We start from the raw sequence: 16956 nt of genomic DNA, 5'->3' as shown, positions 1-16956 counted from the left end.
TCAGTCATGAAATTCATTAATGCAAATGCACATAAAAATTAGATTCATTACTTTTATACTAATGTTGTGGTGCTTCCTTCTGCAAAAGGGGTAATAGCTGTTCTGAAATTTCCTTGTTCTGAAATATTTCTTAATATTAGGGTTAAAAAAGGCAAGACTTAAAAACATAATTAGTTTTTTAAAACACTAAATCTGCTTCAGTTTCTCAGAGAAGACCTACTCAGTTTTCTCATTAAAGTACAAGTCTGTGATGCAGTATTTTCACTTCTGTGTTTGTTCCTGTCTTCTTTTTTATTAGCGGTATAAGAAATTTCAACATTTTCAATATTATTTCTTCTGATATAAATAGGACCAATAGTGACTTAGCAACCTGCCCATGGACCTTGCTGTTGTACCACAGTGTAATTCAGAATCTCTAGTAACAACTTCTGGTAACTGTGTTTTAAGTACAAAGTGATAATCAATTATTTGTGTGCTCAGTGACTGAGTTGGCAGTCACCAAAAGCAATTAGTGAATCGTGGGAAGGTCACACAGCTGATGCAAAATGCAATATTCATCATTGTGGTGATACTGCCAGCACAGTTATTTTTTTATGCATTCCAATTGTGTGTGCATATTTTAATGGGGTTTGTTTATCTTGCTGTAAGAATTACAGTCTTATTTGTCACATTTTCACAGCTTGTACTTCTGACAAAAGGAAATGAATAATCATTTTGAGAGATGGAATTCACTGCAATATTTTAAAACGGTTTTCAGGAATTTTGCAACAGTGTATGTTGAAACTTTTTGTGACCATGCACTGTTTTATTTGTGGTTCTCTAAATGTACATTTAATAATCTCAGGTTTGCCATTTGTAGACTTGCACAGTTGAAAAATTTTACTTGGCAGATTGATGGAAATTCATTGTAAGTTCATAGTACTTCACACTAATCCTTGGCTAAGAATTCCACAAATAGAAGAAATCCTAGGATGGTTTATTAAACTTTGGAAATCAGTTGTGATTACAAAATAATTTTCCATGTGGCTTAAGGAATAAAAGACCTGGAAATGGTTGGTTTGGTTAAATTATTCATGTCCTTGAGAACATTCCCAAGTTTGGATTTACGATAAAGTACAAATCCCAAAGTGTCCCAATGATTATGTTTGCAGATGAGCAAATGGTAAAGAGTTGTTTTCCACTGTACAGTCCTTAAATCCAGGGCTGCCATTTCTGATCTTTACTAAGTGGCTTGGTTTTTTGGTAAATGCTTTCAGGATGCTGTTCAGGTGTTGTTAAAGCATTCAGCAGATGTCAATGCTCGTGATAAAAATTGGCAGACACCCCTACACATAGCAGCTGCAAACAAAGCTGTGAAGTGTGCTGAAGCTTTGGTGCCTCTCCTAAGCAATGTAAATGTGTCTGATCGAGCAGGCAGAACTGCACTGCATCACGCAGCCTTCAGTGGACACGTTGAGGTAAAAGTTAATTTTCTTGTCTTCCACTCGTCATTCTGTCCCTCATATTTCTGATATTTCATTTTTGAGTTTAAAATAATTTCTCCCCCATTCCCTCAAAAATCCTCAATCTCTATTTTGTGTTTGAGTTTATTTTTCGTATGCATCTCTGTGCAGAAAAGTTGTGGAAAATAAGTGTTACATCATTTTATTGAAAGTTTATTACAGTGATCACTTTTCTTGTGACAGAAGGAAATTTGTTAACTGGAGTTAAATTAGTAACAGGTAAATTTAAAATGGAAAAGCCAAGATATTTTTCTGTTCAGTAAACAGTGAACATAGGGAGTTTGTTGTCACTGAAATTCAGAGGAAATATATGTAATAAACTCTGACTCACTAGTCCCTTAGTAACCTGAAGATATAAAAGATTTTGTGGCTTTGCAATATTTAACTGAGAAGTGGTTTTGTTGACATCAAGTTTTGTGTTCCTTACAGTCACTTCATTGTGACAGACAGTTTTTCAAACTTACGGAATATTCAAGACCCAACTCATTTAAATCCTCTGAAAATGCATACATTTTTGTTTTCCATCATGGTTTTCTCTGTTGAGGCAAAGTTTTTTCCATTATGAATGGAAGATTTGTGTTCTTTTTCTTTATCTCAGATGGTCAGCTTGCTGTTGTCTAGAGGGGCCAATATTAATGCATTTGACAAGAAAGACAGACGAGCGATACATTGGGCAGCATATATGGGTATGTACATATTTCAGTTGATTAATACTGTAGTAATAATGAAAAATCATCTCATGTTCAGTGGTTTGACATGTTTCTAGGAAAAATATTTGCATTAGAAGCATTGAGTTTACCTGTGTCTGCCAAAAAAACATTAATTGTGTAGTTCAAATTGCCTTGCAAATTTGTATTTTGTGGTGATGAAAATCAATTTGTTAGAAGAAGAAAAGTAAGGTAAGTAGTTTTGTTCTTTAAAAAGGAGGAACTATGTTCTTCAGTTAGCAAGTCTAGTCACAGGTGAAACATTTTGCAGAAATGCTAAATGAAAAGTAAGCAATTAATATAAGGGGCACCTGAAACAGAGGTTCATTGCAGCGTCCTTGGGGATTGTATTTTCAAAGAATATTTCATCTCTGAAACTACAAATTCTCTTGCCTTGCCATTCTTATTCCAGGAGTGGATAATTATTGTTCTTGTGGTCTTGATCAATGCCCTGGCAATACTATCAGAGTAATGTTCTTCCTTGCCTTTTATCAGAATTTCCTTCCCTTTTATCAATTGAAAAGAACTGAATGTGCCATTCAATTAGGAAGTGATCATCACAGCAATAATGCTCTTAATTTATTATTTCAAGCTGAATGAGATTGCACTTCAGGTATTTATACCAGTACTTAAAACCCCAGAAGTTAAAGAACAATCTTCATTATTGATCTAATGTTATTTCAGTATTAGTGTTTTTGATGTACTTATATCTGCAAAGCAGTATCTGTGACATTCTGTCCAGCCACCTTATTGAATGTGGTTATTTGCAAAATTTTGTTGAATGAAACTTGTATGTGAAGTTTCAGAGAACTGACAAGTGTCAAGGAGAGGCCAGTGACACCTTTTGCCTTGTGCTTGTCTAGCTGAAAAGTCTTCTGTTTTGCAGATAAGCTACATTTATTCCAATTTTAATCAGTGCTATATTGTAGGCTGTTTACAGGGAACTCTCTTAATGAAGAGTGTTTGGGCAGGAAAAATGTAGTTCAATTGATGTTGATCTGCCTAAATTTCCCTGTAGACAATAGAGAAGAAAAAGCTTTTGAAAGTCTTCAATCAAAGTAAAAATAATTATGACATTCTCCTTCACAATTTAGAGCCATTGTACATTGCTCCAATTGTTTGGAGAAAACCTTAAAAAGTTTTCCACCATGTAAAACTGACCATAAAATAAAGAAGTTATGCTTTTCGTCACTCTGCTATAAATAACTTTCTAGGGTGATGTCCATTGTTTTGCTTCCTTCCTGCTTTTCCCCCGGCTCCATTGCTGTCCAGCTGCAAAGCTGGGACTGAAATGGACTCACAGTGCTGTGTGCTGGTGTTGCCCTCACTGGTGCACTGGGATGTCTCTGCAGCACTTCTCACATCAAGTACCTTGCTCTTCCCTTTGAGAGTCTTCCACTGATCGCTGCTTGCCTTTTCAATGCAGGTCAGGGGTTTTTTTGGCTTTTTACTCTCTCTTTGAAGTTTTTTCTGCCACTGTTCTGTTCACTGTCTCTATTCCTTTCGCTGCTTTCCATATCTTCTCTACTTCTGTTTCTCCTTTAGGGCTTGTTTTCATTCTTTTCCCCATTGTATTTGGGTAAAAAGATGAGTATTGTGTTTGCATTTCTCTTTCCCCTCTTTCCTACTATACTGAGATAATTAAGAAGGGAAATATTAAAGCACTTCACATTTCACTGGTAAAGTCTTATGGCTTTGGTTGGTATAGCTAGGTGAAATGGCATAAAATAAGTATCAGTGTCTGAGTGTTTATAAAAACAGCTTTGTCTGTATTCCTTTGGGTAGGCACTTCCTATTCAAACTTTTGCAAATTCTCTTAACTGCTTATGAAGCAAAGACCCACACTCTTTGTGAAGCACCTAAACTGAAAGGTGGGTTTGATACTTTCTACTTAGATATCTGTCTGGATAAATATAAACAAAAGTATTCCGTGTGCTCCTCACCACTTCTTTAACTAAGGAAAGGATGTCACCTGAAAGGTAAAATAAAGAGTTCTGCATGGGTCAGTTATAAAAGTAAAGCACCAAGTGTATTGTGCTCTGGTAAAGTCATGTATTTCTTTATTCAGCAGTCTTTGTCATGACTATCCGTGTGCTTGCAGTAATTAGTTGTTTGGCAGTTAAATTAACAACAGAGCAAGAATGACAGATACTTGTCTACTCCATTTTCATGGCTTCTTAGCAGGCAGTGTCACAAGTGCCTGCAAGCAGAGGAGGAGCATGTGGCCATGGAAGGGAAAAGCTCATTGCCCCTTGCAGCTGGGGTGGGTGCTGGGGTCCCTGGCCCAAAGCTGACAGTGAGAGCTACTGCCCACCACTTCAGGGTGGGCTCCCTGCCCTCTCTTCTCTTTTCCCTGAAACCTCCCCCATGCCTTCTTCATTATCCCAACTCTTACTCTTCCTTGTACTCTACTTCCATTGTCTTAGGAGAGCAGCTGATGCTTTTAAAAGGCTGCAGTTCCTCAAAGATCGTCTCTGAGTCAGTCTTGAAAACAAAGCTTTACTAAATCCTGTATGATGTGGCTTAACATTTTAAATGCTTTATGGGTAAAGGGATTTGGATTGGGGGGTATATTTTGCTGTAAAAGTAGAATATTTTCTTCTTTTCATGTTTGCATCAATTTTTCAAAGTTTCTGTAAGACTTAAAAATCTTAATGGGCATGTTTGGAATTGGGGTGACAGTGGAAGATTGGCAGTCACATTGTCTTGCAAGTTGTTATTGTAAATTTGTGGTCAATACTTAATAATTACAAAGTTACTTTGCTTCTCTAGTTCTCCAGGATTGTGTTTTGAGTATACAAATTTATTTTTGCAGTGGCTGTTGGGTGGGGTATATGGAGAAGATTATTTTATGTTGCTTTTATAGTTCATTATAGGATTAGAAAACAAGAACAATTCTTTCTTTTCTACATTAGGTCCAAAGGAATAGTTTCTTGATCATGTTATAACAATTGTAGAATTATGAAGTTTGCAAACCTGTGCTGCTTAATAAAATATGATGCTTCATTTTATTTGTCCTTATTATTTTAGGTCATATTGAAGTTGTGAAGTTACTCGTGACCCATACAGCTGAAGTGACATGCAAAGACAAGAAATCATATACACCCTTACATGCTGCAGCATCTAGTGGGATGATCAGTGTAGTCAAATATCTTCTGGATCTTGGAGTTGATGTAAGGAAAAATAAAATTAAATGGGATTTTTTTTTTGTTTGAAATACTCTTGTTAGTACTTGTAGCACACAGGTTGGGATATAGTGAAAGTACTTGAAGGAAGGTCTCTCTAAGTACTGCTTTTTCTTTTATAAACCCTCATTTCTCCATTAAAAGAAAACCTCCTTCAGAGCCTTGCAGGTTTTGCACAATAATTTGAAAATAAATGTGTATTTAGTGGGGCATTTTGTTTATTTGATATTTCTTGCTCTGAATTCATTGGACTGGAAGTCAGGAAGTAGGAATTCCGATCCTAGCTTTGCCACACAATAATTTTTGAAGTGGAGGAAATCAAATGCTTTTGCCTAATTTGGTAAAATATACATGAAACTGACTTTTCTACATGACATAAATTTTAGATGATACTAAAAATTGTGAGAAACTTCATTACTGCAGTAAATTAGACCATATTAATATTGAAATGCAAAACAAATTAAAATTCTACAGTACCGGCCTGTAGAAGGAGTGTTAACAATAAACTGTGAAACTGTGTAAGAAATCTACACTGTGAATCATAATCTTAGTCTTGCAAGGCTGGAGATTGCAACTCAAGCTCAATGTTGAGGAGTAGATCAGAAATGCAATGCTGTTTTATAGAGGTCTGTCCTGTGCTTTGTGTGTAGCATCTTTACAAATTGCCACAGTTGATATTTTTGGCATGTGTGGCTTCTCTTAGAGTTGCATACAGGAAACTGGTGTGGAGACAATTGGAGGAGGTTGGCTCACTTGTAAAGCAATCATATCTTCCCCAGGACACAGATCTCAATCAACATGCTATATCCAGAACTTGCTTTTAATTTCTGTTTTTGAAGAGTTCCAAACGTAATCTCGTGACTTGAGATGTTTCCTTTGTTAGAATTAAGTGCTGCATTAAGTACAGCTTTTTGCCTACTAACTAATCTTGGTGTTTTTTTCTCCTATAGATGAATGAGCCAAATGCCTATGGAAATACTCCCCTCCATGTAGCTTGTTACAATGGGCAAGATGTTGTAGTGAATGAACTCATAGACTGTGGTGCTAATGTAAATCAAGTGAATGAGAAGGGGTTCACACCTTTGCACTTTGCTGCTGCATCAACACATGGAGCATTGTGTTTAGAGCTCTTGGTCTGCAATGGAGCAGATGTAAATATAAAGGTAGGTATATCCAAAGCCATCCTTTCACTCTTAAAAATGCTGTACATCCTTATTGGAGGTAGTTTTTTCAAACATACTTGTTTTGATAACACGGAGAAATTCCCACTGATAGATGGAGTATTTGTTTGAAAAGTACTGCAGTAAAAATGAGCCAATATGTTGCTTCAAGAATTGATCTGAATCTGGAAACCTCAATGGAATATATTTTATAGCCCAAAAGGATGAAGAAAAATGCAATAATGTCTGCCCAATCTCAATTACATTTAGTTGTCAGAATTCTGTATGCTTTGTTTACCCTAGTCTAGCCATGTAAGTAAGAGCAAATAATGTGAAAAAATGCAAAAGCACATGTTTTTCTTATAAATAAGTAATGTGAACCAAATCAGGGATATTTCAGGGAAGTGTGTATGATCTAGCTAATTGCAGGAGCAGTTGAAGAGATTATAATGTAAGATCTTAGAATCTAATCAATCAGGGAGATTGGGGAAGAGTATATTAAAAATACAAATATGAGTAGATCAGGCCAATGGAAAGTCTTAAACAGCTGATGTTTTAATTACTCCAGCAAAATTGTGTGAGCAGAGTCAGTATGCATTTTACATCTTTGGTCACAATTCTTTGACTGCAGAATATTCCTTAGAATCCAGCCTTGTTGTAGGTAGAGAGATGTAAGAACTTCTGGTTTGTATTATGTTGATCTTTACTCTAGTAATGAAAACTTAACTGTGTTCAGAAATATTTAGCAGCAGCATCTGGTGTCTTGGCAGGTTTCAGGCTGGGGGAGGTAGGAAATGGGTATATGGAATGAAAAGTCCAAGTGTTCCTTATGGCAAAATGTCTGGTTGCCTGAACTGTCACCCACATGTAGTAAGACAGGAATTATCTGTTATTTAATTTCTTAGAAAAAAAATGGAAAAGAAACTTGCTTAATAGGTTTATGCTTGAATTTCAGCACAATCTGTGCAGGAGGTGAATATTAGAGTAGCTGACATTTCTGTTAAAAATCTTGGGGTTTGTGGTTCACTTCACGTAAGTGATTTTTACAGTGATTGAAGCTGGTTTTCAGCTAACTAATTCCAAAATACAGTTTTATATCTATTGTTAGTACAAAACTCATAGCCAACTGAAAATTTGGGAGTATTTTAAAAATTAACTCTTTGATGTGTAAAATTCCTAAATGAATGTTCCTGCTCACTGTTACATATATTTAGACATGCAGCTCATTTAATAAAAATGTGCATAACTCAGTTGTAGAAAAATTCATCACCAAAGTGCCCTGCAGAAGTAAGGAGCTGTGTTATAGGGTTTATTGCCAACTTGTCATAAAATATCCAGGTCACAGTCCATTTATTTTTGTTGCCAGCTTTCTGCTCTGCCTAATGTCCCAGGCTGCATATGCCTGAGTGTTCAGTGTTGCAGGGCTGGCTGACTTTGTCCTACATTCTTGAAACATCATTTTTCAGTAAAGTGTGGTCTGCCATGAAAATAATCCCACAATGTTAAATATACTACAGATTATATTTGTGTGTTACTCACACAAATAAGAGCAAAGGAGAGCTTAGAGCACCTTCTAGTACCTGAAGGGGGCCTACAAGAGAGCTGGGCAGGGACTTTGTGCAAGGGCATGGTAGGACAAGGGGAAATGGCTTCAGGCTTTGACAGAAGGTTTAGATTAGATATTAGGAAGAGAGTCTTTACTGTGAGGGTGGTGAGGCCTTGGAACAGGTTGTCCAGGGAAGTTGTGGATGCCCCATCCCTGGAAGGGTTCAATGCCAGGCTGGATGGGGCTTTGAGCTACTTAGTCAAGTGGAACCCTGCCCATGCTAGCAGGATTGGAACCAGCTGAGGTCCCTTTGAACCCAAACTCTTCTGTGATGCTCTGAAAAATATTACCAGGCCAAGAATTACTGTTTTTCCTAAATGCAGGGCTGCAAGGGTTCATGATTTTGGGCATATTTCTGATGAAGAATAAAAAAGTGAACAGGGCTCCATTTCAGAAACAGCATTAGCTTTAACTATGGGTTGGTTGTAATTAAAATGTGCTGTTTTTGTACACATCAAAATTCTTAAGTGCAAAATCAAGCAAGTAGGGCTATGTTGAGATTTTAAGCAATTATAGCTTGAAAATAGCATTTATCCCCACTTTCCTCATCAAGGTGTTTCTGTTGTAATTCTGTTAGTAGCATTTCTGTGGATTTGTACCAGTATGACTGAATTTGGCCTGTAAATTTGCACCTGAAGGTGTGAACAGCCTAACTTTGCATATGAAAACTTATCACTTGCACTGTGGAAAAGTGCAAGAATTGAGGCAAAAGAAAATAATTTTTAAGTCAACTTCTACTTCCCTGGAAAGGCCTATAAAGATAAATCCTGGATTTAATCAGAAGAGCAATCCCTAAAAAAATAGAATATATTGGGTAACTAAGAAAGAATTGTAGATTTAAAATGAGATGGAATTAGGGTGTTCTTACTAAATATTTATTGAAACCAAGCTGGTTCAGTTTCCAAATACTGAGGCTGGAGTTCAAAATAGTTCTTAAAATGGCTCTAAGATCTACTTTTCATCATAATTATATTGCTTGTGTAGGCTGATTCAATCATTTCCTTCCATGTGCAGCTTTTCCTGTGATTTTAGAGGTAAGAGAGTGGATATGGATGGCGATGTAGGTGCAGACTGGACAGTACTATTACAGTATGTCCTGCTGGGGATGACTGAGTGGGGAGAGCAAAAGGGAAACACTCTTACTCCTGATGGCAGATAGAGGGGAAGTTCTTGTGCATATCTGTGAGTGCTAGCCTCATCTCAAGAAGGGATTATGTAGCAGAAGATAATAGAACAGTAGAAATATGTTAAATGCTTTTTATCACCTCTGGACATAATTTCCTACTTGTTTTCATAGCCTTGTCAGTGTCCACTGTAGAACAGTGAATCTTATTAAGTACTGCTCATTACTGCAGCACTCCCTCTTCACTATTCAGGATTTCCATGCATGGAAGAACACATTGAAATGAGTATGTAATGGGACAGTATTAATTGTTTTATGGACCTCATTGCTGCTTGAAAATTCAGTGACCTAAATAGAAAAATTTTTTTACTTTCATTGTTGGTACTAGAACATAAGAATTGTTGCTAGGGGGAGATTTCATTTGAAGGAATGCTGTGACATGATAGACCCACATTTCCTCTCCCTCGGTGAAGCTCAGTAGTCTGAGTACAGTTAATATGTGAGTTATCACTCAATAAGGCACCTTGTGCTGTGTATTATTTCTGTCTAATAGCAATTACTGTTCTTAGCACATTTGCTATGATCTAAGTATTTTGTGGATACATTTTCTCTAGTGATAGGAGAGATTTGGATGATTCCTATTACCACATTTAGCTGAGTCTCAGTGAAGACAACAGAAGTTAGCATTAGCCCATAGCTGTCCTGTCATGTGCTGTGATCCTGTCTGATCTCATTAAATCACACAGCTGTAGTTAGCTTGATATTTAGAGAGAAGAACTTAAAGACATAAAAAAAAGGAATGGAAGCAAAGTTTAGAAGATACCTCCCTGATTCTGCAGTCCAATCTCCTGGCATATCAGGAAATAGTTATTTGCTTAAGAGAGCCTTGATATTTCATTGCTTAAAGAAGTGTTTGGCTACTGGTTCTGGTCCTGTATATCCTTTTCTAGTGTCTTAGAAGGCAATTCTGAATGCAATCCTATACCTGCTTCAACATGGGACTTGTCTTCATTAAATTTTATACCTGTTCTATGTTTATATGCTGATAGACAATTGCATGTTGTGCTATATCTGGGCTGGAAAGGAACCTTAGACTGTTAGACATGAGAGAGGCACTCTCATGAAATCCATTGTCTTAGAAATCTATGTTAAGTGCATTTTTAAGTAAATTTGAATGGAGTAAATCTAAAAATCTCTTATTGTTTATACCGTGTTTTTTCATTTATAAGTGGAAAATTATTCTGTAGCTTATTTTGTTGGTCTTTTCAAGATCTTACTGAATTTTCTTGTGAGAAAACCACAGTGCTCTTCAATTTCTAATACTGTCACCCTAAGTTATTCCTATGTCTTTGTAAGGTGCATTATGAGATCTGTGTTTTTTCAGCTCCATCTTCTTTTTCTTCATTAGCCTTCCTTGGAGATACAGATTTGTTCCACCTAAGCCAGTGAGACTGCAGGCTACTTTATCTGAGTCCTGAAATTCTGTCTGTTACTTCACTAAGCTTATTTTATATGCTAATTTTTCTTTAAATTATTAGGTTCTATAGATTCTTCAGGTTAAAGAAGGATAAAAGTGAGGAGAAAAGTCACCAGATGTTTAACAGTTGTTTCAAAGTAATTGGGCACAGAGACTTTTAGTGGTTGGAAAAAGAGATAAGAACTGAACTTAGGGAGAAACATGAAAGAAAACTGGAGCACAGAGGTTGCTTGGAGAAATTGTCATTTATGGTGTGTTTATTTGGCTTTTTCTTAAGGCCTCCAAAGATAGAATTAAAATTGATTGTCTAATTCCTCAAGAGGATTTCAACCCCATGTTCTGTGTTTATTTGCATCTGCTATGGATATGTGGATGTTGTCTTTTGGATTATTTATGGTCAAAAAAATCTGCTAGCTGGAAGAGCTAGAGATAACGTGGCATTCCTTATCAAATGTTTTATTTCTTTCAACCTAGGTCCGAGAAGACAGTGTTTCACATATTTGTGCTGTTATGCTGCTCTGGGCAGTGACACAATGAAAAATTCTGTATCCATCCTAAAAGGGTCTTAGCAGACTTTCAGTATCACATCCATAGAACCATGTGCATTTGGTGCCAAAGGGAGAGAAAAGATGGGAAGACACTTTTGCATATGACAATAATTTGTGATGTTTCAATACATGTGTTCATATCATATGTTCCCCTGCCATATTTGTCTGATTTAATTGTGTATTTTGTGAACCTTTCACACTCTTCAAAGCCATCATTGAACATACAGATGCAGTATGCATGTGCATACTGCACTCAAGGGTCCTTTGATTTTCTGTGTCCTGTTTGAAATTTTTTGAGTGCATGTGTAGTAACTTTTTTCTGCAGTAAAGCTTTCCCATTACCTGTGACAAGTATGAAGGGAAGATCATTCCAAAATAATAGCAACAGTGGAAATGGTGCTTTGAGCTGTTAAAAAGTGAAGTTTCCTTATCTGTTACTGTTAGCCTGCTTCAGGGATGTCTTTACTGGGTGAATGTCTAAGTGCACATTCAAAATGTGAATTTCAAATGTGTAGTACCTAGTAGGGTTGAATAGTTCTACCCTAGGATTACTTAGAGTTTATGATAAATTGCTTACAAACATCACTTTGCAGAAATTTCTAGGAAACACATGAGCTTTGTAATGTGTTGTCTTCTAATATAATGTGTAAACTCCTGTAGTAAATACAGCTACTTTTTTTCAAGAAACAAGCTTAAAGCATTGTTTTATTTTACCCTTGGGGAGGGGAGGGGTTGGACATAGACTCATTGCTGAAATTGTGTGCTGTCATCATCCTCTTGAGAGTTATCTTAGGGACAGAAGTGTGAGTGAGTGGGCACCCCTGAGTGATCACTGGCAGCTGGAAGAGTGACTAAGAGCAGCGCTTGTGAAAATCTTGCCATGTCATGCTGAACTTGTCATTGCCAGCATCTGTGTGGCAAATGCATAGAAACAATTTAAAGGATGGAGTGCAGGGAGAAAAGAAGAAAGAAATGTCCTTTTTGTTGGTTTTTTTTTTTGGTCAGAACTGATTATTATTGTTACTGGCAATAAGTAACAGCATTTCTTTTTTCTTTTCCAGAGTAAAGATGGGAAAACACCTTTGCACATGACAGCGATCCATGGTAGATTTTCAAGATCCCAAACCATCATTCAAAATGGTAAAAAGGGGGAGGGAGTATTTTTGCCATAAGCTTTCTATTTTGGATGTTTTCATCCTCTTATATTGGTAACAACACGCTGAATTTTTTTCATGTCCAGTATCCAGTAATAGTGGTGGAGTCTGGCATATCTGTTTATAAAGTTTGATAAGTTACACTGATGAACCATTTCTTTTTAAGAATGCAGGGATATGTATTTGTTTCCATAACCCAGGTTATTTTCCATAATCCAGTTTGTCCCATAAGGTTACATAATAAAATGCTTTTCTCTGCCACTGAAATGTGTATAAGTTTTAAATCCAAACTACTCAGTCACTGACAATTAATAATGTTACTTAAATGATCATCAGTCCCATTTTTCTAACAAAGTATCTGAATGCCTGGATATACCCTTACTTAGTAATTATTCTTTATTATAGGAGCTGAAATAGACTGTGAAGATAAGAATGGAAATACCCCTTTGCACATAGCAGCTAGATATGGCCATGAGCTATTAATCAACACTCTGATCACGAGTGGTGCTGACACTGCAAAGTAGGTAACTTTACTGACATGAATGCAAGCTGACATAATTTACAAGTGTATTTATTAGGTTAACAGAACTAGTGCAATTTTTATTATCATCTTCAACTTGCACTAGGAAATGCTTTGTTTATTATGCTGTACTATACTTGTAAGTAGCTAGTCAGTATATCACAATTTGTACCAAAACTAAGAGAAATAGAGTTTTCTGTAATGTATTTGAAATAAAAGCTCTGAAAGTTTTAATAGGCTGTTGCGCTGATAATGCATGCTGATAGCTTGGAAAAAAGTGTTTAAAAGGTGATGTTAGCTCAGTATTCTAATGAGGTGGTTTGCTGAACCCACCATTCATATGCACTTTGGCACACAATCATGTTTGTTTTATTTTAATTGTAATGAAACTGTGATACCTGATTATGGTGTATCTTAGGCGGGGTATACATGGGATGTTTCCTCTCCATTTGGCAGCATTAAGTGGATTTTCAGACTGCTGCAGAAAGCTCCTCTCATCAGGTAGGACACTCTCTTAAATTCTTACAAGGTGCTTTGTACTTCATTGTGTATTTCACAGAATAGCTTTTAATTAGGTCTTAATTTAGTGATTAAACTTCTAAACTTCCTTATAGTTTACTAGTACCTTGGGGCCAATGTTGTTTTTTAATGGACAGTCCATAGTTAAAGGGAATGCAAACTTTTGCAGACATAAGTTTAAAAAAAAGTCCAAATTTCATATGGACTTTCAAATTTCAATGTCCATTAATACATTTATAATTTCTTTAATATTGTATTTGTGCATTTCAAGTTGGCCAAGGAGGTGGGATGACTGGTTTAGACCATAATGAAACTTCAAGGAGAAAGATTGATAATATTTTTTATTAATTTATGGATCATCCAATTTCCATTCCATGATGTCTTTAGCTTAATACAGATCAGTCTATTCCCATCTGTTCCTGTAGTGGGCACCTAATAGCTCTGAAGACTCTGTGGACTGCTATATTAAGAAACTGTTGCATTGGTATTGTGTTGTTAACCAAATGCAATGCAGACTGCACTTTTCTTTTGATGTTTGACTCCTCCCTGAGGATGTGGTTGTTGGAAGGTCATTACTTCTCTTGTTGGCCAGCATTTTAGGTGAATTCTGAGCTCTTTGAACCAGTGCAATTCTGAGAAAGTAGATTTATTCAAATAAAACTTCTGGTACAGAAGAAGAATAAGAATAAACTAAATGGTTCTGTATTAATCTGGAAACACTGAATGTTTTTTGAAAAAAGATAAGTGGAAAGGAGAGAACTGGGGAAAGGGAAGCATAAGTTGCTTCCCCAGCTTTATACTTTTAGTTAGGGAAGCCTGGAATAAGAACTAGAGGAATATAACTAAAGCTACCTACTGGAAAGGTTTTTTTATTTACTGTCCTGTCATGGGCACACTTGCAAGGATTCACTTCAGGAAAGAACTGTTCAATAGTTGACAATATTTCAATTGGATGTGTTCAAAATGGGGGACACTGGCTCTTTCTCCTTCCTGCACGTGCTGTGGTGCTGGCTGTGCCCTTACTGGAGGTTCAGTATGACAAAGGAAATCATGTGGAGGAATTGCAAGTTGATATCTGTGCTTTTACATGAATTGAGAAAACTTGGATGCAAATCTAGCCTGGAGCAGATAAGGACTTGAAGAGTACGTTCAGCCTTCAGGCTAGAAAGACTACATACTGCCAAGAGCTTTTAGGATGTGCTCGTGGTGTGGGGATTGCTATGTGCAGACTATGTGTCCTTTTTTGGGGCTGGGAGATGTCTCTTTTATGTAAATGAAAGATCTCTGATTTTCAAATTCATTTATATTCATGTGCAAACCTTAACAAAATGTCACCAATCTGCCTTGTCCCAGTACTGAATGACATTCGAGTAGTTAGTGATGGTAGACAAGCAACGTAGGGATGTGGAAAGCACCAAAGGCTATTCTTCAAACCAAGCTAGTAAACTCTCCTAATTATTGAAATGGGATAAAAGCATAGTGGTGCATACAAAACCTGTTTTAGGAGATATGGATTAGGAAAACAGTCTTGAAATAATAGTATTTTTGAATAACATATCTTGTGTTGTTCATTATATATGTTGTTGAACAGTTCTTAAAAGGAAAAAAAAAAAAAGGCAGCAAAAAACCAGCATTCCCAGGTACCACAAATAGAGATTTAGTAAATAAGTTACATTACACAAGAGCAAAACTCTCATAAGAGTGTAATAGTTTTCATAAACCAAAAATGTAGCTTTGAAGCCTGATTTAAATAGTAATCTTTCTGTCAAAATATATGGGTGGATATGGAATTACACTGCTGGTGTTTGTGATCTTGGATTTCAAGTTCCATAGCTGAGCCTTTTTGGAAAGAGAAAACTCCAGTGTTCTGCAAAGAGCTCCTCTGTAATTAACTGCTATTTGCAGCCATCACTCCAACTCAATAAAGTTCCTTCTTTGGGACTAAAGCACTAGACTCAAGGATAAAATTTAAGTAGCTCCTATATTTAGTAATACTGACATCCCCAAAAATTAATAATCTCTGCACAACAGTGATAAATCCTAGCGTATTCCTGAATTTTCATATGACCTGCATATATCTTATCTTCAATAGTAAATGGCACTGAAAAATAGAATAAGAAGAACACAGCCCCAGTGCAGCTACTTGTCTTTTACCTTATCTTACCCCTTTCAGTTTTATTAAAATGCCTGTTTTTCAAAACATTGGAAATAGCAAGGACATGTTTCAAATGAAGTAAGATTTAATGCTTGAATGCTCTTTTGCAAATAGCTGTTAAGTTTGCTTAGCAAGCATTTCTCTTAACAGCAGATGACAGCAGTTTTATGAAAGGTGATGTTACATAATGATTTTACAAAATATTTGCTTTGTAGGTTTTGACATTGACACACCAGATGACTTTGGCAGGACTTGTCTTCATGCAGCTGCAGCTGGAGGGTGTGTAAAAAAGCATTCATGCTTTCATTTTCAGTATTTCTTTTTCAATTGCTGATCATTCTTGTTCTTTTTTTCCGTTATCTCCTCTCTGTTTTTCCTGTCCTCTCCCCTTGGAACTTATGTAAACATGAAAATAATTTCAAGATGGATTCTATCTGCAAACAGAAAATTAATTAACTGTTCAGCTCAATAAGTCATTGCTGGAGTACAGTGTCCAAGTGTCATCAGCCTTACATTAGATTTATATTTGGGGATGAACTGATTCTTTTTTTTTCAATTCCCATTGATGATAATAAAATTTTTAGAATTTACAGCATTCTAAGATGGCATGCCCACCTCAGATCACTGTGGGACATGACACAGAGAACAGCAACTTTGAAAAATTTGTTTTTACCAAATCCATGAATAAAAGGTCAGTCTAAATAAAATAAAAGCAATAATTAAATTCCAGAGTTTAGGTGGATGAAGTAGTCAGAACTACTTGCTCATCACTTGAGTTGTGATCCATATTGATTATTGTTATTGTATTGTAGGTTTTCTATAGCAGCTACTCAAAATTGCCTGGAAAAATTGGGTAATAAATTTCATGATACACTTTGTGGGACACAAGAACTCCATGATATTGATATTTTCATTTTTCTGTTTGAATGTTGTTTAAGTAATACTGTTAAGTAATCATTGTAAGTCAAAAGTACTTGCTAGATACATCCTTGTTGCAAGTGATAGAAGTAAAAATGTTATCTCTTCATATAAAAACCAAATAATTTGTGACACATTCCCTCACTCATCTTCAGCTTAGCAAAGTTACCCAAAATAGTGTTTAAACAATAAACAATATAGTATATCTATTATGATGATCATATGTTTTATTGAAAATTGATTACACTAAAAAGTAAAATATCTATGTTTCAACTTACATTTGGCCTTAAATAATATGCAGTAAAATCTTGCCTCTGTGCTGGAATCTTGGTAGGAAAAGCATGTGACATGCAGGTGTTATTATTTATTTGTTTATAAGAAT

The 16956-nt window shown here is 36.1% G+C and overlaps 1 protein-coding gene across 1 annotated transcript in view; it reads left to right on the top strand.

Moving 5' to 3' along the window:
• ANKRD28 (ankyrin repeat domain 28) overlaps positions 1 to 16956 on the top strand; it is a 78031-nt gene that overhangs the window by 35196 nt on the left and 25879 nt on the right. The window contains exons 5-12 of the mRNA XM_059484972.1: positions 1257 to 1457; positions 2101 to 2188; positions 5240 to 5382; positions 6345 to 6557; positions 12370 to 12448; positions 12868 to 12982; positions 13401 to 13483; positions 15872 to 15935. Coding sequence (XP_059340955.1) covers positions 1257 to 1457; positions 2101 to 2188; positions 5240 to 5382; positions 6345 to 6557; positions 12370 to 12448; positions 12868 to 12982; positions 13401 to 13483; positions 15872 to 15935 — 986 coding nt within the window. The remainder of the gene's footprint in view (positions 1 to 1256; positions 1458 to 2100; positions 2189 to 5239; positions 5383 to 6344; positions 6558 to 12369; positions 12449 to 12867; positions 12983 to 13400; positions 13484 to 15871; positions 15936 to 16956) is intronic.

The sequence above is a fragment of the Ammospiza nelsoni genome, chromosome 1 (assembly GCF_027579445.1).
Source record: "Ammospiza nelsoni isolate bAmmNel1 chromosome 1, bAmmNel1.pri, whole genome shotgun sequence".
NCBI classification, from domain to species: Eukaryota; Metazoa; Chordata; class Aves; order Passeriformes; family Passerellidae; genus Ammospiza; species Ammospiza nelsoni.
Note: the sequence above shows the minus strand (reverse complement) of the source record. Positions and strands in the feature narration are given on the sequence as shown.